At 40.8% G+C, this 19866-nt stretch overlaps 1 protein-coding gene across 1 annotated transcript in view; it reads left to right on the forward strand.

The window, feature by feature from the left end:
* Positions 1–19866, forward strand: part of LOC124795892 (FAD-dependent oxidoreductase domain-containing protein 1-like) — a 215122-nt gene that overhangs the window by 98830 nt on the left and 96426 nt on the right. The window contains exon 6 of the mRNA XM_047259971.1: positions 15449–15532. Within this exon, the coding sequence (XP_047115927.1) occupies positions 15449–15532 (84 nt within the window). The remainder of the gene's footprint in view (positions 1–15448; positions 15533–19866) is intronic.

Below are 19866 nucleotides of genomic sequence, written 5' to 3' on the forward strand. Positions count from 1 at the left end.
GACCAAGCACCCCAATTACATCAACGCAGCAGAAAGACAGGGGTATCGATGAACATGCCAAATGGCTTCTATACCATTGAGTTACAGATCTGTTGTTCAATACATGGCTGGGAGCAGTTCATTGGCATAACAAAGGAGCTTTCAACCAGTATAAACACCTGTCAATTTTAGCAGAGACATTTGCAGTCTGGTAGTATATACTGCATGAGGACTACACTGGGCAGTGGAGCTATGTGGGTCAGCAAGCACTCACTGTGAGTCTGTGCCTCCACCACCACTGCACTATCTTCTAGCACCAAGTCCTCCTCCCAGGACTTTGCACTTTCCTACTGGTGGACCACCTCTAGATTCACTTCTGCAGCAGCCAGACTCCTACCTTGAAGGGAGCAGACTGATACCAGGGTGGCACAGCCTATCCCCTAATATACAGATGCAGGAGTTAGACCATCTGAAATGCCACAGTGTTGGGTTAATACAGAGAATATCATTTACACCTGATAAGGCGTTCCCAAAGTAATTTGCTATGGTATACAGCACCGTGTGCCAAGTCAGTGGCGGTAGTGTATTTTACTTGTCACTGTTAATGGCTTATGGCTAGGTAAAGCACTGAGTCAAGATGTCTCATGATGAGATGTAGAGTATAAATTAATGTTTTATAATTGTGAGTATTTGAGCTATTACTGATTGATAATGTGTAATACTTAGTTGTGTACTGGTGATAAAGTTTCCTCAGTGACAGTCTGGGACATGGGGCTTTGCCCAGTGGGAGGAGTTGCAGTGTTCACTTAATGAGATAGCACAGTTAAGAGTGGATAGGATGATATTACTGTACCAAATTATGGGAAAGGGTGATTAGTTAGCATTAATCAAATAACATAGTTCTTGGTTACATCCAGCCACTGCTATTTTAATCACTCCCTTTTCTGGAAATTCAGCTAAGGATGTGTTTTCTTGAGTTACTTGGAATCATCAGCAAACATTGGAGAATGGCCAGATGTTACTGCAAATAACAAAATTATGGTTGATAGGAGAAACAAAACCATTGTGAGATTGTTGTGACTCGCCGATCTTTCAAAGTGCCGCTGTGCAGTTACGCCCGTCCTCTACATGCGGCGCTATCTGCCAGCCTAGCAGCAGCAGCGCCACCTAAGTGGCCAGCCAGCCAGCGGCCGCTAGACTTGGACTCAGTTATGATTTGACTGTTAAAGTGTACACATGTCTTACTTTGTTTACTTGATCTGTGACTTTCATGTATTGCGTCTTCCTTGAAATATATTTGTTCAACTTCAAGTTATAAAAATTGGCAACGAGGTAGTGATTTTTCTTTTCCATTGTTGATCCACGTGTTTCCATGGTTACTGTAGAGCAACTATTGCAAGGTCTCATAGAACAGCAAATGCTTCTCACAAATGCGATTCGTGATTTCATCACGCCATCAAATGCAGGGCGTCTCTCGTCGTTGTCTCTACCTACTTTTCCTCCTTACAATGAGATGGCGGAAGACTGGTCTCATTATGAAAAACGTCTTTGACAGCACTTCTTGGCATTTCATGTTGTGGGCGAACAAACATGTAAGTCTCTGTTCCTTTCATGCATTTCACCTCAAATGTACCAGTTGTTGTCGCAATTGGCCCCTTTGAAAGATCCTGTGTCTTTGTCCTTTGCTGAAATGTGCTCACTTCTGTCCATCTATTTTCAAAAGCAAATGCAAGTGATAGCCTCTCGTGTTGCCTTTTATCTTTGTCAAAAACAACTGAATCAATCCTATCGCGCTTGGGCTGCTGAATGTCACGGCATCAGTAGAAAATGTCAATTTGTTACTGAAGTTCACAAAGAATCCTACGCTGATTCCATGGTGCAGGATGCTATTATCCAATCGACACCTGACAAAGAAGTTAAGCAATGTGCCCTTCAGTTGGCAAATCAGACTCTAGATGAAGTCCTATCCATCGCTCAGTCTTTTGAAATTTCTTGCACTGCTGGAGCGCAAATAGAGGCATGGGGTGATGTAGATGATGTGATGAAGCGTGTGGCATGTCCCTGCCAGCCGATGTGGCCGCAGTATGCTCCCAAGTGCAGCCTCGGCCTAACCGTAAACAAACCTCTAAGAAACTGCAGCAAAACCCACGGCAACTTCCTTCATGTCCGCAGTGTTATACGAAACATTCACGAGAAGATTGTCCACAATGTTGGGCCATGTGTCACAAATGCAATAAAATAGGGTCATGTATCCTCCATTTGCAAATCTGACCACATACATGATGTTCATGAACATGATGCTGATTCTGATTCTGTGTTGTCTATCAATTGTACTTCTTCCCTTTCAGGGAAGTTATTCCTCACTGTCCAAATACTTGGTCGAGATGTTCGCATGCAGGTGGATACTGGTTCTGCTGCCACTATCATCAATTCTCAGACGTATTTTCAGTTGGGTTCTCCAATCCTGTCACTTGTCACTAGGCAATTACGGACTTACAATAAACAGACAATTTCTGTCTTGGGACAATTTGATGCTGAGGTATCTTACAGATCTGTTGTTCGCACTGTTCCCATATTTGTGGTCGGCCAGAGTAACGCGGAGAATCTTTTTGGTTTCGATGCCTTTCGCGTTTTTGGGTTCTCCATAGATGACTCTGTCAATCTCATCTCTGATGCTATTCCTTATGCTCAATTGGATTCCTTGTTGACGACATTTTCACCCCTTTTTTCTCCTGCGTTAGGCCGTGCAAAAGACTTTGAAGCTCATATCACACTCAAACCCACTGCTCAGCCTATGTTTTTTTAGGCTCAGCCTATTCCCGTGGCCCTTCGTGATCAGGTCAAATGGGAGCTGGATTGTGTCACTGCTTCAGGGGTCTTGCTTCCTGTCACTTCCAGTGAGTGGTCCTCTCCTGTCGTCATCGCTAACCCAAATGGTGATATTCGTCTCTGTCGCGATTTCAAAGCCACTGTCAATGCTCAATGTCTTATCGACACTTACCCTATGCCTCGACCTGAAGAATTGTTCACTAAACTTGCTGGAGGCCTGTATTTTTCTAAACTTGACCTGTTAGAAGTTTATCATCAACTTCCTCTTGACGCTGCTTCCCGGCAGTTTCTGGTCCTTAACATGCCTTTCGGCCTCTATCAATGCCAACGATTGCCATTCAGGGTTGCCAGCGCCCCTGCTTTCTTTCAGCGATTCTTGGAACAATTATTGGTCACTGTCCCTGGGTGTATAAATTACCAGGACAACATTGTTGTCACTGGCTCCACCACTGATGAACATCTTCGAAATCTCCGCACACTTTTTCATGTCTTACAGACTGCCGGTCTTAAGTGTAATCTTCAGGAATCAAAATTTTTTCAGGCATCTATCACATACTTGGGGTTTCAACTCTCTCGGGATGGTATTCGTCTGCTTCAGCAAACTGTCACTGCGATCGATGCCCTTTCTCATTCTACATCTGTTAAGGAACTGCAGGCCTTCTTGGGGAAAATAGCATACTATCACAAGTTTTTACCATCTGCTGCTTCGGTGGCTCAGCTGTTGCATCACCTGTTGCATAAAAACGTGCCTTTTCACTGGTCCGTGTCATGCGATGCAGCTTTCGAGAAATTGAAGACTATGCTGAAACAGGCCAACATCTTGTGCTTGCCACAGACGCCTCTCAATACAGGTTCGGTGCAATCCTTGCACACTGTTTTTCTGACGGTTTTGAACAACCCATTGCTTATGCCTCCAAAATGCTCACGGATGCCTAACAAAAGTATTCTGAAATTGAAAAAGAAGCTTTGGCCATTATTTGTGCTCTTCATAAGTTTGGTGTTTTTCTCTATGAATCCAAATTTCATCTTCTTACAGATCACAAACCACTTGTTTCCTTGTTTCATCCATCAACTTCACTTCCTGACAAGGCTGCACACTGTCTCCAGCGTTGGGCTCTTTACTTGTCTCGTTTCAATTATGAGATTCATTTCTGGCCGACGGCTCAACATGTGAATGCTGATGCATTGTCTCACCTTCCCATGGGTCCTAATCTGGCATTCAATAGGGACAAACTTTTGTGTTTCCATCTGGATGCTGCCAAGCAGCGGGTTGTGGACGGGTTCCCCATCACCGGGGACCGGCTGGCAGCTGCTACGGGTTCTGACCCTACCCTCTCCCTGGTTTTATGCTGTATTCAGAAGGGTTGGCCAGATCATCCATCTGCTAAGACTTCTGATCCGTTGCAGAACTACTACGCTTTGTGTTACCGCCTCACGGCTAGGGATGGTGTTATCCTCCTTTCCATCAAAAATGCTTAGCTGCGTGTTGTGGTCCCTGCGTCTTTGCGTGCTTCGGTCTTGTGCCTCCTTCACCAAGGGCACTGGTGTGTCTCTCGCACAAAATCTCTGGCATGCTGTCATGTGTACTGGCATGGCATTGACTCTGAAATCTCACACATGGTCGCTGCCTGCGGCCCTTGGGCGTCACAGGCCGCCGTCCCAAAGTCATCTTTGTCACCGTGGCCTTTGCCTGAGAAGTCCTGGGAGCGTATTCATGCTGACTTCGCAGGACCTTTTTTAGGTACTTATTGGCTTCTCGTTATTGACGCCTACTCTAACTTTCCTTTCATTGTCTGTTGCACGCGGCAACCACCAATGCTCTAGCTCGCATTTTCTCTTTGGAAGGCCTTCCCTCAACTCTTGTTACTGATGATGGTCTGCAATTTGCCTCTTCCGATTTTGCGGATTTTTGTGCCCGTCAAGCGTCATGCATGTCACGGCCCTCCATTCCATCCACAGTCAAACGGTGAGGGTGCACTACTGGTCTGCACATTTAAGGCTCAGATGAGGAAACTCCTGACTTCTTCTGCTGCTGATGATGCGCTTCTCCAATTTCTGGCTTCTTACCGTTTCACCCCCATGGGCGACCACAGCCCGGCTGAGCTCTTACATGGCCGACAGCCCCGCACGCTACTTCATCTTCCGCGGCCTTCCACCTCACGGACGCGGGTGCCTTCACTTGGCCAGTTCACCACCGACGACCTCCTTGTATGGGTACGGGGATATGGCAGGCGGCCAAAATGGAGTCCTGGTCACATCTTACGACACCGTGGCCGACGGCTGTATGAAATCCAGACAGACACAGATGTTGCAGTGCATCATTCGGACCAGCTTCAGCCTCATGTGCCGGCAACACCTGTTTTGGATGCAGCCACACCACCTTCGTCTCTACCTGATGCTCGGGATACTGGACTCTCTCATTACTCACAATGCAGTCCTCTCACCATCGTATAGGTGCTAGCACAAGAACTGACACCACCAGGAGACGTGCCTGTGCAGGAACCTGATGACCACAACTGTCGGAGCAACTCTACTCACCTCCTTCTCCTACGGATGCGGCCACATCGCCCATGTCTCCTGTTATAACAACCAGACTTGCCGCAACGGGCAGATTGGTGCATGGGGCCCCCCGCAGATTTGACCCCCTCATCTCCTGTCATCTCGACCCGTTATCATCGGGGACACTTCCATCTGTACAGGAAGCCTCCTCCTCGAGACTTTACAGCCAGTCAAACAATGCCTATGGATGTAAGCAGTCTACAGGCCACTTCCATCAAGACCTGTGCAAAAAATTCAAAGGGGGGAAAAGTGTTATGACTCGCCGATCTTTCAAAGTTCCGCCACGCAGTTACACCCATCCTCTACATGTGGTGCTGTCTGCCAGCCATGCAGCAGCAGCGCCACCTAAGTGGCCAGCCAGCCAGCCAGCGGCCGCTAGACTTGGACTCAGTTATGATTTAACTGTTAAAGTGTACACACGTCTTGCTCTGTTTACTTGATCTGTGACTTTCATGTATTGTGTCTTCCTTGAAATATATTTGTTCAACTTGGAGTTATAACAGAGATGTTTGGAGAAACTGAGAAATGCACAGAAGTTTGATCAGCTGAAACAAGGCTTCATGCTACACTATATAAGAACCAAAGTAACATGAGGTTTTTCCATGAATAAATATGTTGTTTTACAAAGAGAAATGGTGAGACAGTAGAAAGTTTTACAAGTAGGATATGCAAAATTAATGTATAGATGAGTGAGTTGGGGACACTGATAAGGCAGTTAGGGTTATACATCAAGAACAGGAATGCAGGGCACTAGATTCCTGCCTCCGGTGCCTGTCACCCAATATGTCTAGAAGGGTTCATACAGGTTTCCCAAAAGCCCAAAAGGCCTGTTTGCTGCTGTCAGGTTGGCTACAGTGTTTGAAGAAATTGACGTGACAAAATGGATGCACATAAATAAGGGGTGTTTTCTGCTAATCTAAGATTTTATAGATGTGGACAGTTAGGGCAAGTCCACAGACAGTGTCAGAAGTGCTCCACAATATGGGTGGACACCCTCAATGACATTGCAGGAGTTATAGTGGGAATAAACTAGGGGGGAAGTGGACAGGCATTAAACGTATGATGAAAACTAAAGTCTAAGTGGCATTGTAACGATTTTTAAATGTTAATTCTTAACTTGCATTGGCCTGGAGTTCATCATCGATGTTGTGGATGCTATGAATAAGGAGACCATCACAAAAATTTCAAGCTTGACAAATTATTTATTGACATCAGCTGATTGACAGAACTGACATAAGTGCAAAACAACAGGATGAGACTGAGCTAAACCGAACTGAACTGCACTAAATCCTGAAGTAAACAAAACTTGACTGACTGCCCCCGCAGACTCCTGCACTGCTTTAAATACAATTTTAACAATTGCTAACATTGTTAATTTATTACAAAATGTAACTTACAATTTAAAACAAATTCATACACACCAACTGCTGTTACATTTGTACAGGTTATACAATATAATGTCAAATAACATAATATTTTTATTGTCATCTTGGTTTTAGGTGTGAAAATTAATTCACAATCTGCTTTCAACAATTATTTTGATTTTACTTTAATTTTGTAATTAGTGACTGTATGGATTTTATTGCTAACATTTGTTCGAAGTATACACATTGTGCTTTGCCAGATTATATAAATAAAATACACGTTTTCTCAAATACTGGAATTTTGTAAATTTGGGTGGTGTAACGAACAAGAGTTAAATATCTGCATAATTTTCAAGCATCATCAATTACAATGATTTTCATAAAAATTAATAACAAGTGAAATTAAATCACTGGATAATGATTGTTATTTTCATTTGAATCATAATGAGGTTTTTGTGTTAGCGAAATTACAAATTGCAATTAAAGGCATTAGTGATTTATGCTAACATTTCCACAGCCTCTTAATATTTGTTGCTAAACATTTATTAGTTCACTTTCATGATCTGATATTTAATTTGGCATATGTACATATTTTTGTTAAAGACAACAATCTATTAACAATCACAAGAATGTACATCATTCCAGAATATTCTACATGTATTTACAAAGAAGAATATGTTTTTGGGCAAACTGAACTGAATGATACCTGTAAAAATAAACATAAAAAGGCCCTATGAAGCACTGCATCATATGACAAATACATGGAAGCGTATAAAAAAGGTGGTATCAGACAGTTCATAATGATCTTGGGGAGGCTGTTGCATACTAGCATTCCTGTTAAATTTTGTACTACTGATATATATGCAGAGGCAGAATGTTGTATAGAGGGAATCACGGGAGGCAGAAAACATACATTTTTGTTGGCCCCAGGGGCATATGTGTGAGTGGCAAGTCTGGGCCTCATAGCTTAGAAGCGATTTAACTCACTTTGCTATAGGTTGCGTGGGTTAGTTGCAGTGCAGTGATGTGAAGTCATTGGTTCAATGATATTAAATTTTCAGGCTGGGGTAGTTCAGTTTAAGCATTATATGGAAGTAGTGCCTCATGCAAGTGATCCTGGGGTTAAACTTTCCATTAGAACATCATGACAAAATTGGCCTTCAGGGGGTATGGTGGAACTTTAGAGGGACAACAGTCCAGCTAGGGAAACTGTTGCCAGTGAAACACTGTCACTAGATTTATCTCTCTTGAGATGCAAACTGGTTAAACTGTGAACAAAAATACCAACCTTTGATTCACATGATACTGTCCTGGTCGACACTGGAAAGTTGCTGTGGGTGAATGTAGAACCAGAGTTGGCTGCTGATATGCCATGTGTAATAGAGCCACTAAAACAATGTACTGGAAACATCAAATGGCTCTGAGCACTATGCGACTTAACTTCTGAGGTCAACAGTCGCCTCTCGAAACATCACATTGTTCTGTAAGAAGAAGCATTGTATGTGAGCAGGAGAGAGATTGTGGGAGAGTGGTACACATGAATTAAGGTAATGCTGGTGCCGATGAGGTAAAGCTAACAAAGGGACTGTTACCAGCTAATTTACATATCCTAGAGGAGGATGATTGGGACACATCAAATGTGTGACATGGAAGCCTCTGATAAAACTGCATTACATAGGAATATAGAGCATTTGAAAGGAATAGAAATGTTGGAGGTAGAGAAATTGCTATTAGAGTTCAAGTGTTCATTTTTGCTCATGATCCATTGCTGGCAACATCTGTGGCGCAACAGCAAATCCCAAGAGGGATGAAGCACTGGTATACCAAAAACCATATCAAATACCTCAAAAAGAATCAATTTTTGTCAATAAAATGTAGCTGAATGGATTAAAAATTCTACCCACAAAGTGGCGACAGGAGAATACACGTATAAATAAAAGATTTTACTTATGCAAGTCTTCAGAGCCAATGGCTTTCTGCCAAAAGAAGGAACCACTGGCTCTGAAAGCTTGCATAAGTAGAACATTTTTTTTATGCATGTGATCTCCTGCCGCCCATTGGTGAGTAGATTTTTTATCTATTCAGTTGCCTTATTTCACTTACCTTGGCATTTACATCCAGTTATGGAGGGTTTCATTTACCAGAAGGTAGCTAGGGGAATAATAGAGGAGAGCACTGGTTCATCAGGAGCTGCCATCATGGCCATACCCAAGAAGTTGGTAGGCAGTTCCAAAAAAAATATAGAACCTTCTCTCACTACAGATATCTTAATAGTAAAACAGTAACAGACATGTACCTGATACCCAATATCACAGACACCACCAATAACTCCAACATGGATTTAAGAAGTGTGAGCCATCAGTTAGAAGTAGTTCAAGAGGACCAGCCAAAGACAGCATTCCCATTCTCAAAGGGTCTTAATCAGTACTGGGACACTGAAACCTTGGCCTTTTTTTTTTTTTAATCAATACAAGCAATAGGAGATTTTCCAGTTCCTAAGAACAGTAAGGAGCTGCAATTGCTTTTGAGTCTCACACCAACTGTTATAGGAAATTTTTAAAGGGGTTTGCAGATGTTGCAGGACTGCTCACACAACTATTGAAAAATGATGAGAAATTCAAGTGGATGAAAGAGTGTCAAGCCACATTTGAGTGATTAAAAAAAAGCTTTGACATCAAGCTAGGTTAATTTTCCCATGCTATCAAATGGAGTTTGTGTTGTCTTGTGATGCTTACAACCAGTCAGGTGGTAGATGATGAGGAGCATCCTATGGTTTACACTTTGCAACAGCTAAATAAGTTGTAAAGGCACTGTTCCACAACAGAAAAAGAAATGTCAACTTGATGCATGCAATTATATATTTTTGATGGTATTTGTATGGGAAGAACTGATCATCCAGCTCTACAGTGGTTATTATGGTTTAAAGACGCTTCTGGCAGGTTCACAATTCACAAGGTGGGCGTTGAGACTGAGTGAGTTTGATTATGAAGTTGTGCAGAAGGCAGGGAAGAAGCATGGAAGCACAGATGGGTTGAGTGGGAAGGTAACAGTAGTACAGGCACTAGGTCACAACCTTGCTCAGTGGCAAGCAGTGCAAGCTGCTGTCACTGACTGCAAGCTGTACTTGACACAACTGCATTTCAGCATATGTGATAGCCTGTTCTGTAAGTCAACTAAGTTGGTGACACACATGATGGTGTTGGCTAAGCTCTAGGAAGAAGTGTTAAAGGAAATGCACCACCACGTGGTATCTGGCCCTGGTGGTTACAGGGCTTTGAACCACAGTGTAGTGGAATGCTACTGGAAGGGGTGGAAGAAAGATGCAGGCAAATACATAAAAGATTGAGCAGACATGCACCATAAGCAAGTATCATTTCAAAGGTTATCTGAGATTACTAAACCATTTCAAAAGATAGGGATGGATATCATAGTTCCATTTCAGCAGACAAGGGGAGATCATTTCAGTTTTAATTATACTGTGAAAAGGAAACTTGCTACTCACCATATGCAGAGGTGATGAGTGGCAGATAGGCACAACAAAAAGACTGTCACAAATATAGCTTTTGTCCAGTAATGCCTTTGTCAAAATTAGACCACACACACACACACACACACACACACAGTACCAGTGTGAACCTTGTAAACTGCTACAACAAATTTCAGAATATTGGTACATTCCATTCTTGATTTTCCATTGTTTGATTTCATTTTTAATAATTATTGGCCATTTCTCATGGTACATGGAAATGATTGCCATTCACAATCAGCAAGCAATTATGGTGGCATAAGTTGTGGTCACAACTGGTTGTTCAAGTCTGGTGCACCTGAAACATTAACCACAGAGCAAGGGGCAAATTTCATGTTGGACTTGATGCCACAAATATGTCATTTTCTATTTGTTCAAAAATTAAGAATTAGTCTACTGCAACCACAAATTAATAGTAGAATGGAACATGTGCATTGTCCTATTGGTAGTGTGTTGAGTTTTTATGTAAACTCTCACCATAATGACTGGGTTACATACTTAATATTTGTTGTAGCAGCTTACGGGGTTCACACTGGTACCGAGCTCTATGCAGTGGTGTATGAGAGGAAGATATGGTACCTTCACTGTCTGATATGGTCAGACCAAAGATTGGCAGGGACAGGGAGTCACAATTTTTGGCCAGACTCTAAGGGAAGTATGGAGGGATGTGCAGAGGGCAAAGACCAAGACCCTGGAATGCCATGAGCTGGTAGGTTGATGCACGGGAAAATTGTTGCAGTATAGGATAGGGCTGTGGGTAATGTTATCAAGTCCATATACCACAAAAAGTAAAACAAAAAAAGTTTGTTACCAGGTACTAGGGACCGCCCAAGATGTCACGGGCCACTGTCAATCTTCAGTTGGCCACTATGGCAGTGATAGTTCATGTTGAATGCTTAAGATCATTTCAAGAAATTGCAGAATCATTGCCACAAATATCGGCATCCACTGCTAAGAAGAGGTGAAAGAAAGAGAGAAAAGGGTGAATGCAAGGATGTTATGCAACACGTGTGCAAAATACTATATGGATTATGGTCAAGGAAATAATGAGGAAAATTTTATTTTTTATTACATTGTAATGTAATTAAGAGGTTAGGCTGAATTGCACTGTTGGTTAAGGTGTGGTATTGTGTGGTTACCACCATAGGAAACATTTTGTTGAAAAGTGTGTACTGAATAAGTTATTGCATGCCACAATAATTGGAGCTTTTATGTTGAGGATTCCTTATCTATGTTTGTGAGAGAATTATGTCAGGTGACATCACACCTTTTGAAGGGGGATGGACAGTAATTAGTTGCTCCTTCTTCTGCAGCTGTTGTACATCAGAGATAAAGATGAAGGGAATCCTATTCATGGCAGTATTTCACGTCTTCACTGTGGATGGAGTGGGAGTGCTGCAGTATCAGCAATTGGAAAGTGGACTGTGATTCTCACCAGTCACCATTGACATTGAAATTAACCTTTAAAGTGTGGGAGATGAGAAACAAAATGAGGAGTTGGAGGATGTGTTTTCAGGCTGTGATGAGAAGTGCAGAGGAAGGGCATATTTAGGTAAGTGTGGGGGGAGTATAATAAGTTGCATATGTCCTACAAACAGTTGTGGGGGCAAATGCAGCAGACAATAGATGTACACCACATACCTTCGAAGGTCATTGGTGAGATCCCAGATTCGAGTCCCAGTCGAGGCACACATTTTCAACAAGTCCCCAATGACGTACATCAACACCTATTTGCAGCTAGGGTGTCGATTTAATTATCATTTCATTCTAGAGAAGCTGCACAGTCGTTAATGGTATCTGTTCTTTCGGGAACACATACTACCTTCATATATTGTGACGATTGTTTGTTGGCTAGGAAGACATAAGGTTACACACTACTCATATGTTACACCACGTGTTTCATCTGTTATTCTTTACCTTCTTATAGATCTTCATTTTCCCCAGTCTGCATAATTTTTATTTTCTTAATTAAATTATTTATTTATTAATTATTTCAACATCTTTCAAGAGTGCTCTGCTGATCTCTCGGCCCAACAATTTTGAAAGCCCATCGCTATGTGTGGGCTTACAGCAGGCGTTAGATGGCGGCGCTCCTAAAATTTGTGAATGCTGCTATTGCCACGTCTGTGCTATATGCAGGCTACCTCCACCCCCCTCCCCCATGTGCCCCCCCCACCCCCTTGTGCCCCCCCCCCCCACACACATACATCAGTGTATCAGCACTCACAGCTGCACTATAAAGCCAACAGTGCAAGTGTCTGGATCTCAGTCATGTTCTGATTGCGCTCTCAGTCGTGTTCTGATTGTGCTCTCATATTGCCCATTGTACTCATCGTTGTTTTGTTCCTGCTATTGCCAAGTCTAGGCTCTTGATTTGGTTCAGTCTCCAGACTTGTCATTCTTCCATGTAGTCTTCACTGTCATCCACCATTGTTTTTGTCTTTCGATAGTTTTTGGCAAGTCATTGTCATGTCTCCTTGTCATGTCTGATTTCAGTTACTATACTCTGTTTTTCTTTTCTTAGTTTGTTTTTATTCATATAATTTTCAAGACGAATAGTATGCTTTTCTTGTAATGATCATATATTTTGTATTCAGGACCTCATTTATATACATTTACTTGTTCCTGACAAATTTGTTGTTACCCTTTTAAATGAAAATATATTTAAGATTTTTTTATTTATTCTACATTCTTGAAGAGGATTTTATTTACAGTCTGGGGAAGGAACATTAGCATTATTTTTGTGTATACATGTTTTATGAAATGTTCTACATCCTTGAGGTCCTCCTCATTGTGAGTCTATGGAATAAAAGTTATATGCAGAGTATTCAGAAATTTCTGTTACAAGCTTCTAGGACATGTAGGGGGAAATGAATATGTATTATTTTACATAGGTACCCATGTCCAGAAAAGTACTGTTTCCATTCTATGACAGTTTCAGTTCAGATGTGTAACAGGTCCATGTCTGCCAAGGGAAAGAGAAAAGTATGAGAGTTGATTGTCCTGGTATTCAATAAGGTAGATAGAATGATGTGTACTATGTCAGATGGTCACCTGATGTCACTTAACATCTGCCCTGCTGTGACTCTTGTAGAGATAAAGGAAGATCTGCTGGCATGAGTTCTGGCTCCTGCATTAGAAACTGAAGAGATGCCAGGTGGGATGGGGAGTGTTTACCAGAACATGCTTCATAGATACAAAGTTTGCAATATGTTTGATGTCACCATGTTGAGCTGCTGTTGTAATATATCAATACTGTTTTGTACATACCATATGCTGGAGTCTCTTTTTGTTTTAGAATAATGTAGAATCGAAACTTTATTGTCACATAACATTTCATAGACAATCAGATGATTGGGACACAGATGACTTGTCAGTTTAAAGTTAATTTCTAATTGTAAGTATACAGAATAATCACAGGTATTTTGTAATTTTATGTACCACAAAATGATTTAAAATAATTGTGTTTTAAATAAAGTAAAATTAAGAATAAATATTTACTTAAAGTACTTTTTTAGCATGACAGAATAAAATGTAACATCAGGCACAGTTATTTGTGACACTAAGTCATAAATTCTTCTACTCTGTAATAATATTTACTTGCTAGGTATTTTTTTAAATGATGTCCAAATTCTTCTGGTTCATAATTTTTAAGTTTTCACAGACTTTATTTCCCAACCTCAGACCCATATAGTAATGTGTCTTCTCCAGTAGTTCTAGCCTATGAGTTGGTAACCTATACTGATATTTGTTTCTTGTTTCATAATCATGCTTAAACAGGTTATCCTCAAAAAGTTGTGGGTTTTGTTTAGAAAACTTAATTGTCTCATAGATATAGAGACCAGGAATAGTCATAAGATCAAGGACCTTGAACAGAGGTCTGCATGATTGTTTGTTTTTCTGCATCTGCCATGGCTCTAATGATTCTTTTCTGTAGCCTAAAGACTCATTATAAGTTTGTTTTTTCTGATCCCCAAAAAATTATCCCATATCTAATCACAGATACAAAATATGCATGATGTACAACTTTTTTGACTGGTGTTTCTATTATACTGCTTATAACATTCATTGCAAATATTAGACTATTTAGATGGTGACACATGGCGTCTACATGGTCTGTACATGATAAATTCTTGTTCAGCATTACACCTAGAAATTTGCTACAGTTTATGGTGGCAAGGTGATTGTCCTCATATGGTATTTCTAGTATATCCTGTACAGCTTGTTTTGTGGTAAAGTGAATGATTTGAGTCTTTGTTAGATTTAATTTCAGACCATTATTTCTCACCCAGGCCTCAATTTCAGCCAGAGACTGCTGAAGATGATTAATTAAATTTTCACTTTTCTTGCAATAGACTATTGCTGTAGAGTCATAGTGTTTAAGTCTTAATGCTAACAAATGTGCTTAAGTCATAAATGGTTGTTTCGTTATGTTTCCTTTTTAATTGTTGCCTAATAATTGTACTGTATCGCACATAATTCAATTCCTTAAATTAAAACTCATAGTATGGAAATGGTATATTTCTGGGCATGGGTTTCTGTTCAAAATATTATGTACTCGTGCCTCTCTAAAAGTGCTAGAAATTTATAATTGGAACTTCTGAATGCCCTGTGTAATCTAATTTTCAGAATTTTCCATGTCATTCCGCCCAACTTTCTCCAATTTTGTGTTCTATATTTAGTCTAACTTCTTTTCACTGTCTTCATTTCCCCTGTTCCTCTTGTCTGTCCTTGTCTCTCTTCATTCAGTTAGTTATTTCATACGGTATTCCTTAGGTAATCTATATATCAGATACCTAGATAAAAATCACAGACTGTGTTAAGAAATGAAGAAATAATGTGTTTAAATTGGAAGTATGATATATGCAGACAATTTGTGGTTGAAAAACTCTGCTAATAATATGAAGAACTAAAAGAATAAACAATTTTAATTTGTATTACACTGGCAAATCCTGGCTGGAATACAGACAGTGGTATGAAGATAGAGAACCTTTTACTATGACGGACTGATAAAAATTTTTAAACTCTGTCTTGTAATTGTTAACATTTGTCTTTATGCTGGCTTTGCAACAAAAAAAATTGCTTTGCTTTATTTCTTCTTTATTTACTGCATGTGATGCATATTATTTTGCTTTGTATATTTCTGTGCATATTTCATGTCATGAGAAGCAATTTCATCTGTTTGTTACAGAAAAAGATATGTGTATTGTTTCCACTGTCCAAACGGTCCCAGCCAGACACCAGTCGTCATTGATCCTACTGGTACATATTTCAGGTAACTTGAATAACTGAATGGTTGAATAATAACTGTGTCATGTATAAACTTAATGCTATGTGTATGCAATTAGTAATTCTACAACTACTTTTTATTAACATTTGCATTTTATAAATTCTGGATTTGGTTTACAAACAATGGAATATCCACGATGGAATGTAACACTATTATAAAAAGGAAAGTTGCTATTCACCGTATAGTGGAGATGATGTGCTGCAGATAGGTACAACAAAAAGACTGTCACAATATAAGCTTTCGGCTAACGAGGCCTTTGCCAATAATAGACCACACACACATTGTGCAGTCCCTCCCACCAGAGGTCTGAATCCTCCCTTGGGCATGGATGTTCGTGTTGTTCTCACCTTAAGTTAGTTTAAGTAGTGTGTAAGTCTAGGGGCTGATGACAGCAGTTTGGTCTATTATTAGGAATTAAAACACACACACACACACACACACACACACACACACACACACACACGAAGCCATTACCAAGCAGAATGCTGTTTTTTTTGTGTACAAATGCATAAAAAGTGAGAAGAACCAAAATTTAACATCTATATGCCATTCCAGTGCCAGATTAAAACTTAACAAATTTCAATCTGACATTGGAATGGTATAATGTTTTGAAATTTTGGTCCTTCTCCTTTTCCATGCATTTATACAAAAAAATTTTCGTCAGTTACGGTATACTAATAATTTTTACTTATGGACCATCTGACAGCAACTGAATAAAACACAATTTTAGTGCCATATGCGTTTCGCCTTTATTTTCTGCAAGGCATCATCAGTGGCAGGTTGCGTGGACAATTTCCTACATATTACGCTCCTGTTGCATTTTTGGTGTTGTTCTTCTTCTTATGAACGCCAATTTGCAGTTTTAAAACAAGTGTTCAGTGCATAGTGTTGTGGAATGGGGAAAAAACCGCAAATTGGCGTTCATAAGAAGAAGAACAACACCAAAAATGCAACAGGAGCATAATATGTAGGAAATTGTCCACGCAACCTGCCACTGATGATGCCTTGCAGAAAATAAAGGCGAAACGCGTATGGCACTAAAATTGTGTTTTATTCAGTTGCTGTCAGACGGTCCATAAGTAAAAATTATTAATATACCGTAATATTACACGCAACTGAGGAAGACAGGACTATAAAAGTTGAATTTTCGTCAGTGCTTTACTTGATAATGACATAAGCCCAAAATCATGATAGTTATATCAAATAAAGAAGTTTGTACAGTCAATTAGTGGAAAAAATCATTCAGAGATTATCATATCTACATCTACATCTACATCTACATTTATACTCTGCAAGCCATCCAATGGTGTGTGGCAGAGGACACTTTACGTGCCACTGTCATTACCTCCCTTTCCTGTTGCAGTCGCGTACGGTTCGCGCGAAGAACGACTGCCGGAAAGCCTCCGTGTGTGCTCGAATCTCTCTAATTTTACATTTGTGATCTCCTCAGGAGCTATAAGCAGGGGGAAGCAATATATTCAATACCTCATCCAGAAATGCACCCGCTTGAAACCTGGACAGCAAACTACACCACAATGCAGAGCGCCTTTCTTGCAGAGTCTGTCACTTGAGTTTGCTAAACATCTCCGTAAAGCTATCACGCTTACCAAATAACCCTGTGATGAAACGCGCCACTCTTCTTTGGATCTTATCTATCTCCTCTGTCAACCTGACCTGGTGCAGATCCCACACTGATGAGCAATACTCAAGTATAGGTCGAATGAGTGTTTTGCAAGCCACCTCCTTTGTTGATGGACTACATTTTCTAAGGACTATCCCAATGAATCTCAACCTAGCATCCACCTTACCAACAATTAATTTTATGTGATCATTCCACTTCAAATTGTTCCGTACGCATACTCCCAGATATTTTACAGAAGTAACTGCTACCAGTGTTTGTTCCGCTATCATATAATCGCACAATAAAGGATCCTTCTTTCTATGTATTCACGGTACATTACATTTGTCTATGTTAAGGGTCAGTTGCTACTCCCTTCACCAAGTGCCTATCTGCTGCAGATCTTCCTGCATTTCGCTGCAATTTTCTAATGCTGCAAATTCTCTCTATACTACAGCATCATCCACGAAAAGCCGCATGGAACTTCTGACACTATCTACTAGGTCATTTATATATACTGTGAAAAGCAATGGTCCCATAACACTCTCCTGTGGCTCACCAGAGGTTACTTTAATGTCTGTAGATGTCTCTCCATTGAGAACAACATGCTGTGTTCTGTTTGATAAAAACTCTTCAATCCAGCCACACAGCTGGTCTGATATTCCGTAGGCTCTTACTTTGTTTATCAGATGACAGTGTGGAACTGTATCGAACGCCTTCCAGAAGTCAAGGAAAATGGCATCTACCTGGGAGCCTGTATCTAATATTTTCTGGTTCTCATGAACAAATAAAGCGAGGTGGGTCCCACACAATCGCTGTTTCCAGAATCCATGTTGATTCCTACAGAACAGTTTCTGGGTTTCCAGAAATGACCTGATACATGAGCAAAAACCATGTTCTAAAATTCTACAACAGATCGATGCCTATAGTTTTTGCACATCTACTCGATGACCCTTCTTGAAAACTGGAACTACCTGTGCTCTTTTCCAATCATTTGGAACCCTCCGTTCCTCTAGAGAATTGCGGTACGTGGCTGTTATAAGGGGGGCAAGTTCTTTCATGTACTCTGTCTTTCTTTCTTTCTATCTTTCACTGGTGCCATGTCCTGCACTAAGGCAGGGTCAGCATTGTTAGGAACAGATTTGGCAAGGTTACTGGAAAGGGGTGGCCGGATGTCCTTCCTGCCGCCACCTTCCACGTACTATGTGTGGAATCGAATTCGTATCCCGTCAGGTCCAGTGGACTTTCCTCTGTTGAGTGATTTCAGTTGCTTTTCTATTCCTTGGACACTTATTTCGATGTCAGCCATTTTTTTGTTCATGCGAGGATTTAGAGAAAGAACTGCAGTGCAGTCTTCCTTTGTGAAACAGTTTTGGAAAAATGTGTTTCGTATTTCAGCTTTACGCATGTCATCCTCTGTTTCAAAGCCATTATCATCCCAGAGTGTCTACACATGCTGTTTTGATCCACTTACTGATTTAACATAAGACCAGAACTTCCTAGGATTTTCTGTCAAGTCGGTACCGAGAATTTTACTGTCGAATTCACCGAACGCTTCACACATAGCCCTCCTTACACTAACTTTGACATCATTTAGCTTCTGTTTGTCTGAGAGGTTTTGGCTGTCTTTAAATTTGCAGTGAAGCTCTCTTTGCTTTTACGGTAGTTTTCTAGCTTTTTTGTTGAACCTCGGCGGGTTTTTCCCATCCCTCACGGTTTTAACTCGGCACGTACCTGTCTGAAACGCATTTTACGATTGCCTTGAACTTTTTCCATAGAAACTCAACATTGTCAGTGTCGGAACAGAAATTTTCGTTTTGATCTGTTAGGTAGTCTGAAATCTGCCTCCTATTACTCTTGCTACACAGCTAAACCTTCCTCCCTTTTTTTATATTCCTATTTACTTCCATATTCAGGGATGCTGCAAAGGCGTTATGATCACTGATTCCCTGTTCTGCGCTTACAGAGTCAAAAAGTTTGGGTCTGTTTGTTACCAGTAGGTCCAAGATGTTATCTCCATGAGTAGGTTCTTTGTTTAACTGCTCGAGGTAATTTTCACATAGTGCACTCAGTATAATGTCACTCGATGCTCTGTCCCTACCACCCGTCCTAAACATCTGAGTGTCCCAATCTATATCTGGTAAATTGAAATCTCCACCTAAGACTATAGCTTGCTGAGGAAATTTATGTGAAATGTATTCCAAATTTTCTCTCAGTTGTTCTGCCACTAATGCTGCTGAGTCGGGAGGTCGGTAAAAGGAGCCACTTATTAAACTAGCTTGGTTGTTGAGTATAACCTCCACCCATAATAATTCACAGCAACTATCCACTTCTGTTTCACTACAGGATAAACTACTACTAACAATAACAAACACGCCACCACCGGTTGCATGCAGTCTATCCTTTCTAAACACCGTATGTGCCTTTGTAAAAATTTCGGCAGAATTCATCTCTGGCTTCAGCCAGCTTTCCATACCTATAACGATTTCAGCTTCGGTGCATTCTGTCAGCGCTTGAAGTTCCGGTACTTCACAAACGCAGCTTTGACAGTTTACAATTACAATGCCGTTTGCTGCTTGGTCCCCACATGTCCTGACTTTGCCCTGCACCCTTTGAGGCTGTCGCCCTTTCTGTACTTGCCCGAGGCCATCTAACCTAAAAAACCACCCACTCCATGCCACAGAACCCCTGCTACCCGTGT

Source organism: Schistocerca piceifrons, chromosome 4, assembly GCF_021461385.2.
Source record: "Schistocerca piceifrons isolate TAMUIC-IGC-003096 chromosome 4, iqSchPice1.1, whole genome shotgun sequence".
NCBI classification, from domain to species: Eukaryota; Metazoa; Arthropoda; class Insecta; order Orthoptera; family Acrididae; genus Schistocerca; species Schistocerca piceifrons.